We start from the raw sequence: 19,127 nt of genomic DNA on the forward strand, positions 1-19,127 counted from the left end.
TTTTTTAAAAGTGAATACTTTGTATTAGTTTAGCTTTATGCAGCATTCACTGCATTGTTCTTATTGGACTGACAATAATTTTGATGAATTTACCTAGCTGTCTATGGATTAGAGATTGGAATCTATTGCTTTAATTAATTAATTAATTAATTTTGGGCTGCGTTGTGTCTTCGTTCCTGTGCTCGGGCTTTCTCTAGTTGCGGCGAGCGGGGACTACTCTTCGTTGTGGTGCGCGGGCTTCTCATCGCAGTGGCTTCTCTTGTTGCAGAGCTCGGGCTCTAGGCGCACGGGCTTCAGTGGTTGTGGCGTGCGGGCTTTAGTAGTTGTGGCTCGTGGAGTCTAGAGTGCAGGCTCAGTAGTTGCGGCGCATGGACCTAGTTGCTCCGAGGCATGTGGAACCTTCCCGGACCAGGGCTCAAACCCCTGTCCCCTGCATGGCAGGCAGATTCTTAACCACTGCGCCACCAGGGAAGCCCAGTCCCATTGCTTTTGAATAACTAAATTGTGCAGTGTCTCAGTCACATGAATAGCATGTGTATGAATCCACTTGATCTTTTTTGCCTTATTACTGCCTTCTCTCTCTGCTTCCCTCTTTGCCAGGTTCCCACATTAGGTTCCCAGGAAGGTGCCTTTGAGAATGTTCGGATGAATTACAGCGGAGACCAGGGCCAGACTATTCGACAGCTAATCAGCGCCCATGTGCTCAGGAGGGTGGCTATGTGTGTGCTCTCCTCCCCTCATGGGCGCCGCCAGCATTTGGCTGTCAGCCACGAGAAAGGCAAGGTGGGTCCTCCACTTCCTTCCCTTTCATTTGAGGTCATGTTTGTCTTAGGTGCTGAGCAAAACAAATAGATGACTACACTCAGATTGGCCCTCAGGGAAAAAGTCTGTTGGGTTCCAGCAAAGCTTCAGGGACAGAGCTCAAGAAACTTTTCTACTTGAACCCTGAGTTACTTTATTAGACTTAGGACCAGTGTGACTAGAACAGAGAGTCTAAACAGTTAATTCCCACTCTATTGTGGGAACCCCTAGGCGAAGGCAGCGACTGATGGTTTCCTAGGACACCGTGGCTCCCAGTCTTTCCCATTTTGGCCACTGTGAGGACACAAGTGGGGAGAGAAGAGTCTTCATAGGAAGGCTCAGTGATCCTTAGTTAGTTCTTTCCTGCCCTCCCAGCCCTCTAAGGGCGCAGGGAAGTTTATCGTGTTTTATAGAACCAGGAGAGGTTGGAGGAGAGTATCCTAACTTACACTTTTCTATATTCTGACTTCTTCATTATCAGTAAAGTTGTTTTAGTCACACCTTAAGTGAAAAACAAACTAGAGGTTAAAATAGCTCTAAAATCTTTTCAAAAACATTCTCAGAGAAAACGAGAAGGGACAGTAGTAGATGGGAATTGTTTAAATAGTTCGTGAACTGATTATGCGAAGAGAAGGTGGTTTCTTTTGTCATCTCTAGAAGGAGGAAATGAAAGGCATTCCATTCTTTTAACCAGGGGATGTATGACTGATATTGGTCTTGGAGTTTCCTAAGAGACTTGCCCACAAAAAAAGCCTCCAAATCAGTAGCTCTAGTGAAGGAACGTTTTTTTTATTGCTCTGTGTTCTCTGAGAGGATGCGGGTTAAGAATAAATTAGTAATTATTCCTTTGCAGATCACTGTCCTGCAGCTCTCAGCTCTCCTGAAGCAAGCAGATTCCAGCAAAAGGAAGCTGACTCTGACCCGCCTGGCTTCTGCCCCAGTCCCCTTTACTGTGCTCAGCCTCACGGGGAATCCGTGCAAGGAGGACTACCTCGCTGTTTGTGGGCTGAAGGTAACAATCCTGATCCAGGTTTGGTTCTGTTAATATGGACCCCAGTCACCTTCTCTCCCCTGTTTTCAGCACCACTTTCTCTTATTCATTGTTGAGATCAGAACTTAAAAGCCACTGGGAACACAAAAGAAATCTCTGAATTTCTTCCAGATCGTCCAGATTTCTTTTGTATTGGAAATAATCTTTGTGTGTTCTTGACACTTAAACATGTTACTAGACAGTCTGAGTACTGTCTGGAGGCAGGGAATGTTAGGGAAGAAAAGGCAGCGTTAGAACTCTGAAATTAATTAGGCTACTTTCCAAATCAGTTTTTAACCATTCTCTTCCTTCAACCATGTCCAGGACTGCCACGTGCTGACCTTCAGTAGCTCAGGCTCTGTGTCGGATCATTTGGTTTTGCACCCCCAGTTGGCAACAGGGAACTTCATCATCAAAGCCGTGTGGTTACCTGGTTCACAGACTGAGCTCGCGATCGTCACTGCAGATTTTGTCAAGGTATCGTTACAGCCCTTTGATGATCTCATCCTAGAATGGTTTTGCTTTTAAATCCAAAACGCCTGATCTCCATTATATGCACTAGCGCCTCTTAGAATTTAAAAACGAAAAGTTCTAGCATTTTGTTGCCTTTTGTTATGTTGTTGAGCAGGAGCTATCTGTGTGCAGGTAGCAGAAAATTGATTCTGGTTCAACACCCGCTGTGTCCAGTTCACAGCTGTTAATTACTGTACTTGGTATAGAATTTGTTGATGTGTATCTCTCCTCTGCTCATTCCTGAGAGGCAGTGAAAAGATACTTTATCATCTTGTGCTCATTGACTAGCACTTACAGGTGCTTGCTGAGTGGAGATTGAGTGCTCACTCCTCACTGATGGCAGCTCTGTGGGTTCAGCAGGATAGTTTCGGCATGGGACTGAAATGGATCTCCCTTATTTGATCTTTCTTCCTTCCATTCTGCAGATTTATGACCTGTCCGTTGATGCCTTGAGTCCAACCTTCTACTTTCTCCTGCCCAGCTCAAAGATAAGAGATGTTACCTTCCTCTTCAATGAAGAGGGAAGGAACATCATTGTTATAATGTCTTCGGCTGGGTACATCTATACCCAGCTCATGGAAGAGGCCAGCAGTGCCCAGCAGGGACCCTTCTATGTTACTAATGTGCTGGAAATAAACCACGAGGACCTGAAGGTTAGAGCACATGGCACTGTTCCCTTCTATGCCAGGTTTAATTAGCCTAGCACGGCTTCTGTTGTTCGTTTCTCTTTTTTCTTCTAACTTTTATCTAATAGCAAAAACTTTAGTCCTTTAGGACTAAACTTGAAGTTCCTTTATTCTCTTGGTATTTTTAAGGTTTCCTGCGGGGATCTCATACTTCAAGAATGAGACCCCATAATCATGGTGTAAAATGAATGACCAGCCAGAGCAGAAGCTGGTGCCCCAGGCAGCATGAGAAGTTAATGCGGATGTTGTGTCTCTGTTGTGACAGGACAGTAACAGCCAGGTGGCAGGTGGCGGTGTGTCTGTCTACTACTCGCACGTGTTGCAGATGCTGTTCTTCAGCTACTGTCAGGGCAGGTCGTTTGCAGCCACCATCAGTAGGACGACGCTGGAGGTGTTGCAACTCTTCTCCATCAACATCAAGAGGTGGGGATGAGCACTTAAAGGTGCACTTCCGCAGCGCCCATGTGCAGCAGGAGAGCTCCGCCCCTCACAAGGGCTCGCCCTTCCCTGCTTGGTGTCTTTAAATCAAGCGGTGTCCAGTGTTGGTAGGTTGGGTGGCCTGCATGGTTTGTCTCCCACCGTGGAGACCCCAAGCTGTAACAGGTAGTTTGGGGAGCCACTGTCCCTCAGAAGGAAAAGCTAGGGCCAGGGTAGCAAATGTGATTTTAATTTGATTACTGAGTTTTGAGAAGAGAATGTAAGTTTCTCCTAGACACTAGTGCTGCTAAGATACCCTTTAAGTTTCCCTCCTGGGGGGTTGATCAGTAAATAGAACATGGTGTCAGCAGATGGAGCGAGCTTGGAGCTTGGGGAGGTGGAGGCTGCCATCAGACTTCTAGGTGACAGGGGTGTGTGAGGTAGTGAGTGTTTTATTCAAGGAGGAGGCAGCAAAGTTTTAGGGTCTCTTCCCCTCTTTATTATCTGCCACTGAAAAGCACTTTCTGTCTGGCCTGTATTTTGTGAATTACCCGGTTTGAGATGAAATAAAATGGATACCATTCATACGTAGCTTGATGTGCTTGGAAATTCTTAAGAGGACAACGGGTCATCAGCCTTTGGCAGCTCCGTGGCCCTATGCAGTTGACAGCCTTACGCACATAGGGCCACCTCTTCCCTCAGACAGTGGAACCCAGCAGCTGACTGAGATCCTAAACCAGGACTCCTGCTGGGGGCGCACATTGGGGTGTATGGGAGTATTTATGTGGCTTGGAATAAGACTGAGACTCGTGGGTAATTTGAGTCCTTGGGTGGGTACATTGCTCTGAGAGTCCAGTGGTTCGTGAGGATGGCCTTTAGGTCAAGAAAAGAACTGTTAGATGGTGATTGACACCCTAACTGTGGCCACTTTTGTCGTCTGTAGTTCCAATGGTGGCAGTAAGACGTCTCCTGCCCTTTGCCAGTGGTCTGAGGTGATGAACCACCCTGGCTTGGTGTGTTGTGTCCAGCAAACTACAGGAGTGCCCCTGGTAGTGATGGTGAAACCAGACACTTTCCTCATCCAGGAGATTAAGACTCTTCCTGCCAAAGCAAAGGTCAGTGCCCCGTTCTCCCATCACTTGAATAGACTGTGAACCTGCTCTCTTTTTATATTTGTATGTCATGTCACTTTGCCAGCTCTTTCAATGGAGGCCTATAGAAGAATTTTCTGCTAGACGCCTTTTCTTTGGCAGCCTCAGCACCCCCTCAGTTGGCCATGAATCCAGTTGCTTCTCTGCCTCTTTCTGTAGGTTCTGGTCTATAGGTGCGGGAACCACCACTCCTCTGTCCCCTCCTCCTAGATCCAGGACATGGTCGCCATCAGGCACACAGCCTGCAATGAGCAGCAGCGGACAACGATGATCTTGCTGTGTGAGGATGGCAGCCTGCGCATCTACATGGCCAACGTGGAGAACACCTCCTACTGGCTTCAGCCCTCCCTGCAGCCCAGCAGTGTCATCAGCATAATGAAGCCCGTTCGAAAGCGCAAAGCAGCTACCATCAGTAAGGCCCCTCCTTAGAAGACTGGTAGGGGTCGGGGACTTAGAGTAGACCGTTGTAGATAGCCATGAAGCGACCGGGACTGTCCTGCTTGTGCGGCTCATAAAGGAAGAGACTGTGCTAGCTAGTTTCTCAGAAGCAGAGTCAAGGTTCCTGAGGCCACTCAACGTTCTGTGCACGGCAAGCACCTGTTGGCTGTCCACGTCAGGCAGCAGTTCCGAGGTGCCCAGGAAGGAATCTCTCTTGGACCTGGTTTGAGATGGTTTTCTCTGGGTTTAAAAAAGATGGCTTCCGTGATGTGGTGTGCAGGATGGAACTGATTGAGGAGTAGATCCTTTGGCTGGTTCATTCTCGCCGACTGGTGTAGAAGCCATCATAGGTGTCTGAGCTGGAAGTCTTTGCTCCTGAGTGATGGAGGAGGACTCTTCAGGGAGTGAAAGCTTGAGTTTAGGAGTGAGTGACTCGGGCTGAGCAAAGATCTTTACAGGATTCACCCCACTATCTCGAATTCGTTCTAGAGTCTATGTTTGAGATAATCATGCAGCTTATCCTCCTATAAAGAAATAGTTTCCTTTGTTTATTTTCAATAAACCAGCTCTGAGAGAGCTTGTTGTTACTAAGTGTACCCAATACTGACATCAGATTTCTTCGCCCCGCTAGGTTGTGTTGTGGCTGGGGATGATGACTGTTGGACAGCTGACCACGTGTAGGCCTCATACTGATGCAAACCTTATAATGCCGAGTTGGCCTAGAAAGATTAGGGAGCGTACGCGTGAGCTTAGGAGCACAGAGGTGGTAGCGATCGCACTGATGTTGCTCCGTGGCAATCTGATGCTCTTCTCCACAGCAACTCGCACGTCTAGCCAAGTGACCTTCCCCATTGACTTCTTTGAGCACAACCAGCAGCTGACAGATGTGGAGTTTGGTGGTAATGACCTCCTGCAGGTCTACAACGCACAACAGATAAAGCACCGGCTGAATTCCACTGGCATGTATGTGGCCAACACCAAGGTGAGGACTGACTGCACCGTGCTGGGTTCATTCGCTGGCTAGAAGGACTCGAGGACACATTTAGAAGGTTTGAGGACACACCTACTCTTAGAATGCAAGACTCACAGTCATTAACCCTTGATTCTAGTTTCATGGTCCCTAGAATTAATGAATATTCTCACTTCCATGCCAGAGGGCTCCTATTCCCATGTTTTCAGTAGGGTTACTGTGCACAGGACAGCAGGAGGTGGTTAATGCTGGGGAGAAAGAAGCCTGAAACTGAAGAGTCTACCCCCTGCTTCTGTTTTCCCATCCTTGGAGGAAAAGAAGTCAGTGCTGAGGAGTTAAAAATGATAAAGGTCTTTTGTAGGATCATACGTTGTGTCACTATCACAGGAAGGATCGAAAGTTTGCCCTTAAGAACTTGCAATAATTGTGTGATGTGTGCCTCTTCTCCCTCCAGCCTGGTGGCTTCACCATTGAGATCAGTAACAACAACAGCACTATGGTGATGACAGGCATGCGGATCCAGATTGGGACCCAGGCAATTGAACGGGCCCCATCATATATTGAGATCTTTGGCAGAACCATGCAGCTTAATCTGAGTCGCTCACGCTGGTTTGACTTCCCCTTCACCAGAGAAGAAGCCCTGCAGGCCGATAAGAAGCTGAATCTCTTCAGTGAGTCCCCAGCCCCTGGCATAGACTGTATCCTTCTCATTATGAATTCTGACTGGGTGGCCACTTCTCTGTGGCTTTCCAGTATTCTAGGAACCCTCTGCTTTACTGATAGCTCTGTGGTCTCTGCCATCATGAAATTTTGAGTTTCGTTTGAGATATAAGGGAAACAAGATTACAGGAAAGGGTTATACTCGAGAATGGGAGGGGTAAAGACTGGATAAAACTCTGCTTCAGGGCTCACTTCTGTAGGGTTGGGTAGCCTTGCTGATGGGGCTGCCTGGGTGTTTAGGCAGCAAGGTTAGCATGTGAAATTGCAAGGCTTTCTTAAGGCGCCTCAGGGCACATGTCACTGAGAGATGTTTAGCAATGCCTTTAAACCCTCAAGAGTACACATCCCTGAGCCTTTCATAAGGCGGGCAACTTTCCCTACCATTTACTGGCCACCTGTCTGATACTTTTCCTTCCGGAAACAGTTGCTGTTGGTATTCATTCATGATGATGATCTGTGCTTTGAACAAAAGGAGTGTTTAGAGATCCCTGGGGGTGGAGTTGGGAGATACGGTACCCTGATAGCACCAGAGGATCCCTACACCGGTGTTTGGGGACTCTTGTTCTGAGTAGGAGACTTTTGGTTCATGGAACTGTTTCTACATGTAGTCAGCATCTATACAAGAAGAAAGTGCTACTGAAGTCTCAGGAGATAAAGTTCCTCTATGCCTGTGAAATCGATGAGGCTTGGTACTTTGTCCAAACTAGTCTGGTCTTTGCTTTGTAGGTGGTGGTGGTAACCCTTCAGAGAATGTGCTTCCTAAAAGCTTGCTCTTGCTTACTGCAGTTGGGGCCTCAGTGGATCCAGCAGGTGTCACCATGATCGATGCTGTAAAAGTCTATGGCAAGACTAAGGAGCAGTTTGGCTGGCCTGATGAGCCCCCGGAAGAATTCCCTTCTGCCTCCGTCAGCAACATCTGTCCTTCAAACCTGAGCCAGAGCAATGGCACTGGAGACAGTGACTCAGCTGCCCCTACCACCACGAGCGGAACTGTCCTGGAGAGGTACCAGCACTGGCAGGGGCTGACTTCAGTTCTCACCGGTTCTCACTCTCCCAGCAGAACCTGTGTCTCGAGAGAGTGAGCCTCTAAGTGTCCCAAGTCTGGCCTGTGAGTTTTTCAGCATTTCACTCAGTGTCTCCTTAGTGTGCCGACAAGGCCTGGAGGCAGCTCAGAGCCATCTGACTCCCAAGGCTCTGCCTGGACGCTTCTCTTAATAAGCTCAGGTACCCTTTGGAGTAGCCAGAGGCTGCTGACCAGAAGATGCTTAAGCCAGTATTATAGATTAGGATCTAGTCTTGCTGAAGATACAGGGACAAATCTTCCCTTTCATTCCAATTTCATCGTCTTCTCATCTTCCTCTGCAGCAGCTACTTCATGTGGTAATAACACTGCTGGCAAGAGGCTGTCCCAGGCATCTTGTAGCAGAGTTCAGAGCCTCCTGAGGCTTCTCCCAGTAGCCTTCTTAAGCATTGCGCTTGGCTTCTTTGCGCTAGGGAGCTGCTGGTTTGCCGTGGCAGATGCGGGATGTAAGACGTTCAGTTCTTACATTGTAAGTCGTAGGAATAGCCTGGCTTGGAATCACGGCCTCCTGCCAGCAGCCTCCCCACCCAACCCCTTTTCTCTCTCTTTCTTCCTCCCCCCACCCTATTCTTATATTGTTTGCTTAGGATGTATTTCCAGGTTTCTCTGAGCTTCACATTTTTTTCCTTTTTTTTCTTTTGCTTCTCCCCCAAGTTCTGAAACTGAGTCCCTAACCAAGCTGGACCGGTTAGTATGCCCTCTTTCTTTTCTCTGCACGAGCGAGTGTGTGTCAGAGAGCGGTGTAACCGATGGCGTGGCTTTGCGTTGATTCCGCTTCTGTGGAAAAGTCCTCCTGCTTCTTTCTGTTCTGGTCGTTGCATGGCTGCAGAGCTGTCCCGTGTCAAAGTGGAGAATGCGGAGGGTTGTACGTGCGTGCTTGGTGTCGGCCGCTTCAGACTCTTAGCTTCCCCTTCCTTACCCCATCCCTCTCTGCTCCCTCTCTACAGTGGATGAGAAGCGGGGAGGGGGCGCCGGGACAGTGGAAAAGTTCTACTGTCTGAAAAGCCACCAGAGAGCTTGTTCTGCCCACCGTGCTTTTATGTCCCAGGTCTCTCTTTCCTGGCTCTTTACTGCCTTCCTCTGCCCCTTGACCTTTTTCTCTCCAGCTGCCTTCTCCACACTTTGCCCTCTCTGTCCAGAGCTTCAGCCCTCAGGATGTTGGTCTTTTCACTGTGCTGCATTAAACCCACAGGAGTGAGCCCTTGGGAGCGTGTCACTTGGTACCCTTCAGTGGTTGGGTTTCCTATCCTTCCCTTAGAGAAAATTGCCCAGTTTCCTAAAGGTGCTTTATAGTACCCTTTGAACGTTGGCAATTGGCGTGCACCTGAAAATACAGTTTGTTCTCTTCCCCGTACTTGGGCAACTCATACGAAGTGCCTTTGTGCATTTTCTTGGAGGTGTAAGTAAAATATAACCCCAGCTCTCCCAGTATAAGAAGATGGTTTTAACCTTTCTCTTTGTGTGTCCCCTCTGCCTACTGATCTATGGGGCACCTGAGCTTCGGGTCCCATTGCATCAAGACTGTTAAGCCCTTCTCAGGGCTCCCTGCCACAGGCAGCAGGAGGAAGCACATTTATCCTCTTTGAGGAAGAAAAGCCCTGTCTTTGAGTTATGGATTATGAACATGGCCTCAGGTTGATCTCCGAGCAGGAGCCAGGTTTCTTCTGGCCAGTAACACAAGGAAACCATATGCATGGTGCCTGTGGCAGGTCTTATTGTGCTTTGATTTTGTGTTTGGCATTCATTAGCTGTCCCCAAGGTCCTCACGACTGTAGTCTGTGCAGGCTAAGGCACCAGGCAGAGAGAAGGGTTGTTGTACTCACACCAGCTTTTCTGTCTCCCTAGGCTGGTTGTGAGTTCTTTAGAAGCCCTGGAAAGCTGCTTTGCCGTTGGCCCAATCATTGAGAAGGCAAGTTACTTTTTTGTGTGTGTGTGTGGTACACGGGCCTCTCACTGCTGTGGCCTCTCCCGTTGCGGAGCACAGGCTCCGGACGCGCAGGCTCAGCGGCCATGGCTCACGGGCCCAGCCGCTCCGCGGCATGTGGGATCTTCCTGGACCGGGGCACGAACCCGTGTCCCCTGCATCAGCAGGCGGACTCTCAACCACTGCGCCACGAGGGAAGCCCCAAGTTACTTTTTTAAAGCACATGGGAGCTTTCTGAAGAGGCAGGAAGTCAGTGGAGTCATCAGAGGCCTCGAAGCCTTGCAGCTAAAGAGCATTTATAGCATAATCTTGATTTGTAAAGATGATCCAGAGGAGTCTTCAGCTTAAGGCCTTATGTCCTACTTTTGGGGGACCCATAGTGAGAGTGTTTTGTAGAATAGGATGAATAATTAGTGTTCTGATTAAAGAACATTGTTCTGGGAGTCATGACCTTGGACTCTCTTTACCTGTATTGTGGGAGGATTGTGATTTCTGAAATTCTTTGTTTTGCTCCTTGCGGTCCATGGAGCTTAACCTAGTCCTGTTGGCCGAGAAGGGAGGAAGGCGTGGGGGGCAGCGTGTGGGCAGTTTGTCCTGCATGGATTTGGTGGGGTTAGTGACAATCCTGCTGTCTTCTGCATCAGGAGAGAAACAAGAATGCAGCTCAGGAGCTGGCCACTCTGCTGCTGTCCCTGCCAGCACCTGCCAGTGTCCAGCAGCAGTCCAAGAGCCTTCTGGCCAGCCTGCACACCAGCCGCTCAGCCTATCACAGCCACAAGGTAATCAGGGGTGCCTTCTGTCAAGGCGTAAGTTGTGGTACTGACAGGGAATCAGGCAAGTTGGTTTTTTGGATGTAAAGCAGAGGCGTAGCAAAGTAAGGTGGGGAGAGGAGAGCGTTGAGATTAGACCCACACATCCTAAAGTTTCTCCTGAGAAATTAATAAATACCACTCAAAATGAGGACCAGCCAGTAATGGGCCACTGGTTTGCATTCATTTTGTTCTGTTACTCTAATAGGATCAGGAAGATTTAAGGAAGGGAGGAGAGGGATGCTTGAGTAGGGGTGGCTTCTCACTGAAAGAGTGGGGCGGGAAGTCACTCAGGGGTCAGGGCTGCTGGTGTTTCCACTCCTGCAGCTGTGCCACAGCCCTCAGTGAGGTGTACTTGCTTGTGATGAATTTGGTAAGTGGTTGTTGGAGAGACTGAGGGGGAAATCTGGGGAGAGCGGGTCTCACCTATAAAAGTAAGTAGTGACTGAAGGCAGTAAGTTAGGCCAGTTTCTAAAAATGGGAGAGACTGTCGACAGTTCAGATCCGTGAGGACGAAGCCGCCAGCCCGCATGCCTTGGTGCCTCCGACCCAGAGAGCTGAGAAGTGCGAGCTAACCTGCTGAACCTGTCAAGGAAAGGTGCTTTTGGAAACAGCTTTGGTGTGAGCCTGCGAATAAATGACTTCCATAGGGAGGAGATCTGGGATGTTGTAGCTCTGGAGAATCGGCTGGTATTTCTAGTTTTCCTATCATACTTTGGTACTGATTTCATGGCTTTTGATTTTATTTTTTTAAGCGTCTTTAACGTTTTATCATATGAAGAAGTTGATCTGTGTTGGGCTGCTTTGAAGATTTGTTCCAGGTAGTCAACGGTAATTAACCTGTTCTCTTGAGAGGAGGTAGCCATCCTGATGATCTGTCAGTTCCCCTCTCCTCTGTGCTTTAGTACCCAGGCCTTCCTTGCTTTTGGTTCATCCTCTGTGATTCTTTTGTTGTAGGATCAGGCCTTGCTGAGCAAAGCTGTGCAGTGTCTCAACACATCCAGCAAAGAAGGCAAGGATTTGGACCCTGAGGTCTTTCAGAGGCTGGTGGTCACAGCTCGCTCCATTGCCATCATGCGCCCTAACAACCTTGTGCACTTTACGGAGTCAAAGCTGCCCCAGATGGAAACAGGTGAACTTGGCCTGTATGGCCGTGGTCCTGAAATCTGCTTGCTACACCACCTTCTTTACTCTCTCATCTTCTTGTTCTCACTGGCTTCTGACTGACTTCATGCTCTGAGACAGGAATTTTACTCTCTCGTCTTTATATGTTGAAGGACTTTTGACATTAGAATTGTATCATTCTAAGTAAATACTGTTTCCAGTGCTTCCCCCTTGGATTACTCTTGAGTTTATTTAGTGCTCTGGACATCAGATATAATCTGTCTCTGAATTTACTACCTCTTTAAGATCTTCAGGGTAAAGTTAAGCTTGTGCCCTGGTTGCTTTAAAGTAATAGGATCATGTCTTTTGCTTTTGTGCTGTACTTTTGCCAGTATTTTGTTAAATCTGTAGCCTTTCTCAGTGCTTGATTCTATTTCCTCCTCTCTCCTCACATTGGCTGGGTACCAAACCTGCTTTGCTTTCATCACATAGAGCTTATTGATGCCTTTACAGTTCTGTTATTTCCATATTTCCATATGCTGTCATCATCCTGTTCCTCCTCTAATACTATAATTCACGAATCATTCTAGAAAATTGCACATGTTCCCCTAGCTTTTAGGAGTTGAACACTTGCACCTGAGATCTCTGAATCTGCTGTAAGCCCCTGAATGCTCCCCTCCTACTTAATTCTAACACACAATGTTTTCTGTGATATTCCTTTCCCAGACTGTTTTCTTCCTAGATGTGCCTGCTGGAGTCTAGGGATAGTTGGCATATTGACTGGGGCCCCACTTGAAACTCCCTCCCCAGGCAAGCTTCCTCGACCTGAGTTAACCTTAAAGCAAATTCAATTCCATCTGAGATGGACCGTCGTTAATAATTTTTTTTTCTCCTGCTTAGAAGGAGCGGATGAGGGGAGAGAACCTCAGAAGCAGTTGGAGGGAGACTGCTGTAGTTTCATCACCCAGCTGGTGAACCACTTCTGGAAACTCCATGCATCCAAACCCAAGAATGCCTTCTTGGCACCTGCCTGCCTGCCAGGTATCATGTTAAAAGGGATACTTGATAGTGAAGCCTGATGTAAGTTGTTTCTTGGAACAGACTGAACTCTTCACCTTTAGCCTTCATCATCCATCTCTTCCAGAGTGGATATTTAGTGAATATTTAGGAAACAGAAGCCTGTGAGATCAATGTTCCTGATAGAGGAATTTAGCAGTGTAGCAGAGAAGTGGGACTTTCTTGTATCTCTCATGTCGGATTGAATACTTCACATAAAGAAGTGTGTGCGTGCGTGTGCCCTTAGTGGTGTTTATAATTGTTTTAAAAAAAGTCTTTGAGGGGACTACCCTGGTGGCGCAGTAGTTAAGAATCTGCCTGCCAGTGCAGGGGACACGGGTTTGATCCCTGGTCCAGGAAGATCCCAAATGCCACGGAGCAACTAAGCCCGTGCACCACAACTACTGAGCCTGCGCTCTAGAGCCTGCAGGCCACAACTGCTGAGCCCGTGTGCCACAACTACTGAAGCCCGCGCTCCTAGAGAGCATGCTTCGCGACAAGAGAAGCCACCGCAATGAGAAGCCCACTCGCCACAACTAGAGAAAGCCTGCACGCAGCAACGAGGACCCAGTGCAGCTATAAACAAACAAATAAACACATAAATTTATTTATTTAAAACAAAACCCAAAAACATCATACTAGAGAATTATTTTATTTCTAAGCCACTGCTGCCTTTGGTATCTGACTTTTCACACTGTCTAAGGTTTTTAGGTGGAAGAGTAATAAGGTTCTGAATAGCAATCTAGAAAAGTAGAAGGACCCCTGTTACTCATTTGTGTTTGGACATTGCTTGGGCAGTAAACCCAAAAGGCCTGTTAGGGTCATCTTTATCACCTAAGGTTTGGAGATAGTAGGGAACATTTAGACTCTGCTCAGCTCTTCACATTTCTCTGCCCTGTCTCTTGATATCCATAGAGAGTAGACACCTATTTATTTCTGTGGTGCAGGATATTTGGAAAGGCTTTTGGAGACAGTCTGGGAGATTTAGGAGACTATTAATAAATCACAAACAATGCCTCCAGCCTACATTCTACATGTGTATTTTGTTTGTTTGTTTTTCTGTGTGTGCTTGTCATTTTCTTGTTAGCTTGACCTTTACGTGGGCATAAGAATTTGTACTTTTGTCTTTGACTGTCAAGTAGTTAGAAGTTTTTTCACCATCTGTTTCTCCCCTTTAGGCCTAACTCATATTGAAGCTACCGTTAATGCTCTGGTAGACATTATCCATGGCTACTGTACCTGTGAGCTGGACTGTATTAATACAGCATCCAAGATATACATGCAGATGCTATTGTGCCCTGTACGTATCATTATAACCCCAGATAATCCTTATCTGAGAATGTCTGGAAAAAATTTTTTTTGTAAGTTTGCTAATTAATGAAATAAAACAGACTTAAAGGAGGGTATAATGGGAATTAAGAATTTTGCATATCAGTAAAACCTTTAACATCTTACTCATTCCATGCATGGAAAGAAAGGTTTGAAAAGGGAATGGACTTGGTTTGTTTTATTCAGTGCTGAGTCCCCAGGGAATATGCTGATGGTTGCTTCATAGTTAATGCTAAGTAAGTATTAATTAAATGAGTACCTGAACGAACATCATCAACATCTATTTCCAGTGACTCTGGCACAGAAGCTAGTGTTGGAAGTACTGATTTTAGCACAGAGCTAAGTGAGCCTGATCATCTGATGAAAAGCCAAAACCAATTTGTAGACAGCCAAAGGGACTTCAGGGCCAAATGACCTGCCAGTCTATTACTAGGAACTAAGATACAAGAATGTAGCATATGGCGCTTCTATATGCCAGGTCGGGGAAATGGGCTTAACTGCTGACCTGATTCAGCAGGTTGCAGGTGAGAGCAGGCAGATCTTCCACATGCATGTGATTGTCCAAGAAAGGAAAGTGTTTTATAGAGAGAGTTTCATGAATAATATTAAAACCTAAGAATGATGGTTTCCTTTCAACCTCAGGATCCTGCTGTGAGCTTCTCTTGTAAACAAGCTCTAATTCGAGTCCTAAGGCCGAGGAACAAGCGGAGACATGTGACATTGCCCTCCTCCCCTCGAAGCAACACTCCAATGGGTAATGTGAGGTCTGGGTTTAGGCTTGTGCGAGTGTGGCGGGGGGAGAAGGGAAATAAAGCACTAGGATGTGCTGCTCACGTTGACCAAGGCCCTGGAGACTTCTGGTGATGTATCCCTTGTTTTACGCCGCCTTATTCCATGAGGAATTGAAGGTGGTGTATAAAAAACGCATAGTAAGTAGAATAAAAAGAAGGAAAATCGAGGCCAGGGGAAAATAAAGGTACAATAGTAAAATCAAGCCAAGGACATAAAATCTGCATCACAAAGTCCTACATGGTTGTTAAGTGAAGATCTTATTTTTGGCTGAAAGCTTCCCAAAAGCCAGAGTGAAAATAAAATGAGAACAGTTCGAAAATCACAGTGACTGAAGAAAAAACCCGCCATTTTTCAGGAAATGAAAAATTTCCCCGCATGAAAGCTCTTACATTAAGGGTCCATTTTGTTGCCTAGTGGGTAGTATCTTCAGGGGACTTGCCTACAATAAGATTGACAGCAAATTTCACAAGAGATTTCTCTCTTGATACACTTGGATACAAGTCAAGGACATAACGTTTAACATTTTAGGAAAAGCAATTCTACCAGTTGTCTAAACCTTAGCAGTAGTGCATTGTGTAACTCTGGTTACTTCGCTTAGCTCAGAGGTTAAACTTCCAGTGAAAGTCACATACGTAGTTTAAAATTTTATTTTAGTCACATGATAAAGAGTAAAAAGAAATATTTGAAATTAACTTACTGATAATTCAATATATCAAAAATATTATTTAAACACATAATTAATATAAAAAATTATTAGTAAAATATTTTCCTTTCTTAAAAAATTTTTTCTGACTGTCTTAAAAGTCTAGTGCGGGGCGGTGGGTGGGAGGGAGGTCCAACAGGGAGGGGATATAGGTATACATACAGCTGATTCACTTCATTGTATAGCAGAAACTAACAACATTGTAAAGCAGTTATATTCCAGTAATAAAAAAGAAATCTAGTGTGTACTACATACAGTAACATCACATCTCCATGTGGACTAGCCACATTGTAACTAGTGGCTGTGGCTACTGTGTGGTCCAGTGCAGGTTTAGAGGAGCACATGCAGCTTCACGACCCTCAGACGACCTTCCTTGAGTATCATGCATCTTAAGCTTTTGATGCGTCAGGCAACAGTTTGTGCATCTTTTCTCTGTGGAGAAGCTAGAGTCCGGATAGTTTATGTTCCCAGTTAAGGTCATATGCACATACTTTTTCAGCCCATTGAGTGGAAGGCAAGGTCTCCCTCCTTTTTGGATAATTAGGAGTCTAACCTGGGCTTCTCCCTTCGTAGAAGGCTTTTCCCCGTCACGCAGAAGCCGGTCCGGGTAGGACTGTAGTGCTGGGCTGAGGGACCAGCTTTCATTTGATGCTTTCACGTCCCAGTTGGTTCTTCTCTTAATGATTATGTAGCGTGAAAATCTCGCTGACCCAGTTGTTTTGGGGGAGAAAAAGTAAGATGACACTCCAAGCTGCCGTGACAGATAATAGATAAACATCTCAGCTGTATTATTTTCCCTGTCTTGTCCAGGGTCTCCTGAGGGTTGGCACAAGCTCATGGGACCTGCTGGTCTTAGAGTTTTCTGCTTTATGGAATCCAAGGGTTTTTGTTTTTGTTTTCCTTCATCAGCTGGAAAAGACTTCTCCTAAGTGGAGCGGGCTGTCACTGCCAGCCCCACCTTCCCAGATCCTGCTAGGTCCAGGAAGCAGGAGAACAAGGCCAGGCATGGCTCCCTGGAATTTATCTCTAAAGCACAGGGCACTAGCTGGTAGCTTGCTTGTCTTGGTTTTTGTTTGCTATGTAGCTTATCTTACCACCCGCCGAGGGAGGAAAGAGCAGCTCGCGTCTTCAGGTGACTGGGGTTTCTTTGACTCAGGAGACAAGGATGATGACGACGATGATGACGCAGATGAGAAAATGCAGTCGTCAGGGATCCCGAATGGTGGCCACATCCGTCAGGAAAGCCAGGAACAGAGTGAGGTGGACCATGGAGATTTTGAGATGGTGGTGAGTCTCTGGCAGCAGGAGAGGGGAGGAGGAGCCTCAGAACTCTCCTCTAGCTCTTACTCAGTGGACTTCCACAAGCTGCCGTTTACCACGGGACACTGACAGAGCTTTCTCTCGGCAGTCTGAGTCGATGGTCCTGGAGACAGCTGAAAATGTCAACAATGGCAACCCCTCTCCCCTGGAGGCCCTGCTGGCAGGCGCAGAGGGCTTCCCCCCCATGCTGGACATCCCACCTGATGCAGATGACGAGACCATGGTTGAACTAGCCATTGCCCTGAGCCTGCAGCAGGACCAGCAAGGTAGAAGGCAATGCCAGGAACACAGTGGCCCATTGGCCTTGCACAGGAAGGAGGGTTTGGCAGTTACTGATATCCAGCTGACTGAGCTCGTCCCCAGATTTGGGGAGAGGTTGATCTGGGTGAGAGCTGTTCAGAGATACAGGTGGAGAGTGAGAGGGATCACGGTGGGATTTTTAGTCTGGGAGCCAATCTCATAGTTTCTGTTAGTTTGGTCTTTTGGATTATTTCCTCCCAAATCTGTTAGATTCCTCCAGCCTGTGTCCTGCCTGAGCTGAAGGAAGGCTTCCACCATCTCTGTAACTAAATTTGGTGGGTGGACAGCAGTGGCTGTTGAGTAACTTCCTCTAGGCCAAGGGGGTCACACGCTGGTGAGTTTAGACTCCTGAGGGCAGCAGGTGGCCAAGCGGCGCTGTGGATGGGGTCTGGAGGGGATGCTGTGCTCACTCTCCACTTGTTTCCCAGGCAGCAGCAGCAGTGCCCTGGGCCTGCAGAGCCTGGGGCTGTCCGGCCAGGCACCCAGCTCTTCCTCTCTGGACGCAGGAACCCTCTCTGACACCACAGCATCAGGTAACTGTCCACAGCAAGGGGCGCGGCTCAGGGCCCCAGGACCCTCAGGCCTCGTTTCCAACGCTGTGAGAGTGTAATGGGCAGCTGCTTTGACAGGCCATCCTGGACTTCCTGCTTGTGCCTTTGCTTTAGAAATGCGGGTGTGGAAGGCATAGTGATGCAGCTTGGCAAAGGCATTCATGGCTCTGCTTCCCTACACTTTGCATGCTGCCTGGCTTCAGCTAATTCCCCAAGGAAAGGCCAAGAGAACAGCTTGCAGGTTGATCGGCTTTAGAGCTTAAATCTCAGCTTTCAGGGTTCTTCACCAGAGTTCGAACATTTTAGACAGTTTCAAAAGGGAGACAAGAAATGGAGCTCAAACCTTTTAACTTTTTTCTCTTCATTTGCAAATAAAAGTGAAGCTACAAGAAGCTGAGTTACACTTCAGGTCAGCGTGGGATCTGAGCTTGGTGGGTAGGGTTTTTGTGGACGATTCAAATGCATAGGAAATCTTCAGACCTCATTTTGTGTTTACTTTCAATCACTTTTCCTAATCTGATAAGAAAAAAAATATGTCCTGAGTGGAGAGTTGGGCCAAATAGAGGAGAATGGAACATCTGAACAATCTACTGGAAAATCAGCCCCTGAGTAATTTAAGGGTTGATTGAGAGTTTTCAGACTGATGTGTCCCTCTATTTGTTTCTTTTTTTTTTTTTTTCCTTTGTTTCTTGTTTTGGGCGTTTTATCCTGGATAGATAAGAAAGGGAGAAACTGGCTGTCCCCTCTCGCCTGCTGCCATGGCTCGTTGCTTTTCTTAGGTCTCTTTAGTTGCTGTCATTTCAGGCTTGGAGGTCACTGTTGTGCTGTGCCAGTTGTGTTCCTACTGTGCTCTGTGGCTGTCTTGGCTTTTCTCCCCCATGTATCTCATCCAGCATTTTCCTCCTGTCTCAGCTCAGCCCTGATCCTGGATGCTGTGGCTGTCTCTGGGGAATTTCCTTGCTTCATTATTAGCATCTGATGAGGAGGATTAGGAAGTTTGAAATTTCCGAACGAGCTCCCCTCTGGACCATCTGATTTAAAAAACAGACAGGGTGGATTTGAGAGCTCATGATAAGTGATTTCCTAGCATAAGCATAAATTGATTGCAAAACAAATCTCATGAAAATTCAGAATCTATGCTTTCGAATGGTAATGGCTATTTTCCAATCTCAGCAGGTGTCAGTAACACCTAGACTATGGTGACCGTGAAGCATTTTAGCTGGAAAACTGAGTGTCCATGTCACAGATTCTTCTTGAATCTCTGCACTGTTTTACTTGCACTGTGATGTAACAGCGAAGGAAATGCCCAGTGAACTGGGTTTTCACTTCTGTCTAAGTACTGTTTGCAATGCACCATGTATAGTGTTTGTTCCTGTTAGTGATTAACCAGCAAAGCAAATCCTTCCCTTTTTTCTTTGACAACAGGATGTGT

General features: G+C 46.9%; 1 protein-coding gene across 5 annotated transcripts in view; it reads left to right on the forward strand.

Moving 5' to 3' along the window:
* The window catches only part of UBR4 (ubiquitin protein ligase E3 component n-recognin 4), a 127,921-nt gene that overhangs the window by 46,496 nt on the left and 62,298 nt on the right, over positions 1-19,127 (forward strand). For 2 of the 5 annotated variants that reach the window (XM_081226735.1, XM_081226737.1), the window contains exons 40-58: positions 601-783; positions 1,655-1,813; positions 2,156-2,308; positions 2,770-2,997; positions 3,296-3,453; positions 4,391-4,562; positions 4,809-5,010; positions 5,855-6,018; positions 6,461-6,677; positions 7,453-7,729; positions 9,653-9,716; positions 10,376-10,510; positions 11,498-11,672; positions 12,545-12,685; positions 13,879-14,000; positions 14,672-14,783; positions 16,681-16,811; positions 16,933-17,110; positions 17,573-17,677. In XM_081226735.1, the coding sequence (XP_081082861.1) occupies positions 601-783; positions 1,655-1,813; positions 2,156-2,308; positions 2,770-2,997; positions 3,296-3,453; positions 4,391-4,562; positions 4,809-5,010; positions 5,855-6,018; positions 6,461-6,677; positions 7,453-7,729; positions 9,653-9,716; positions 10,376-10,510; positions 11,498-11,672; positions 12,545-12,685; positions 13,879-14,000; positions 14,672-14,783; positions 16,681-16,811; positions 16,933-17,110; positions 17,573-17,677 (3,076 nt within the window). The remainder of the gene's footprint in view (positions 1-600; positions 784-1,654; positions 1,814-2,155; positions 2,309-2,769; positions 2,998-3,295; positions 3,454-4,390; positions 4,563-4,808; positions 5,011-5,854; positions 6,019-6,460; positions 6,678-7,452; positions 7,730-9,652; positions 9,717-10,375; positions 10,511-11,497; positions 11,673-12,544; positions 12,686-13,878; positions 14,001-14,671; positions 14,784-16,680; positions 16,812-16,932; positions 17,111-17,572; positions 17,678-19,127) is intronic. The other 3 variants (XM_081226736.1, XM_081226738.1, XM_081226739.1) reach the window with 3 other exon arrangements.

Source organism: Mesoplodon bidens (genome assembly GCF_964165515.1).
Source record: "Mesoplodon bidens genome assembly, chromosome: 2".
Taxonomy (NCBI): domain Eukaryota; kingdom Metazoa; phylum Chordata; class Mammalia; order Artiodactyla; family Ziphiidae; genus Mesoplodon; species Mesoplodon bidens.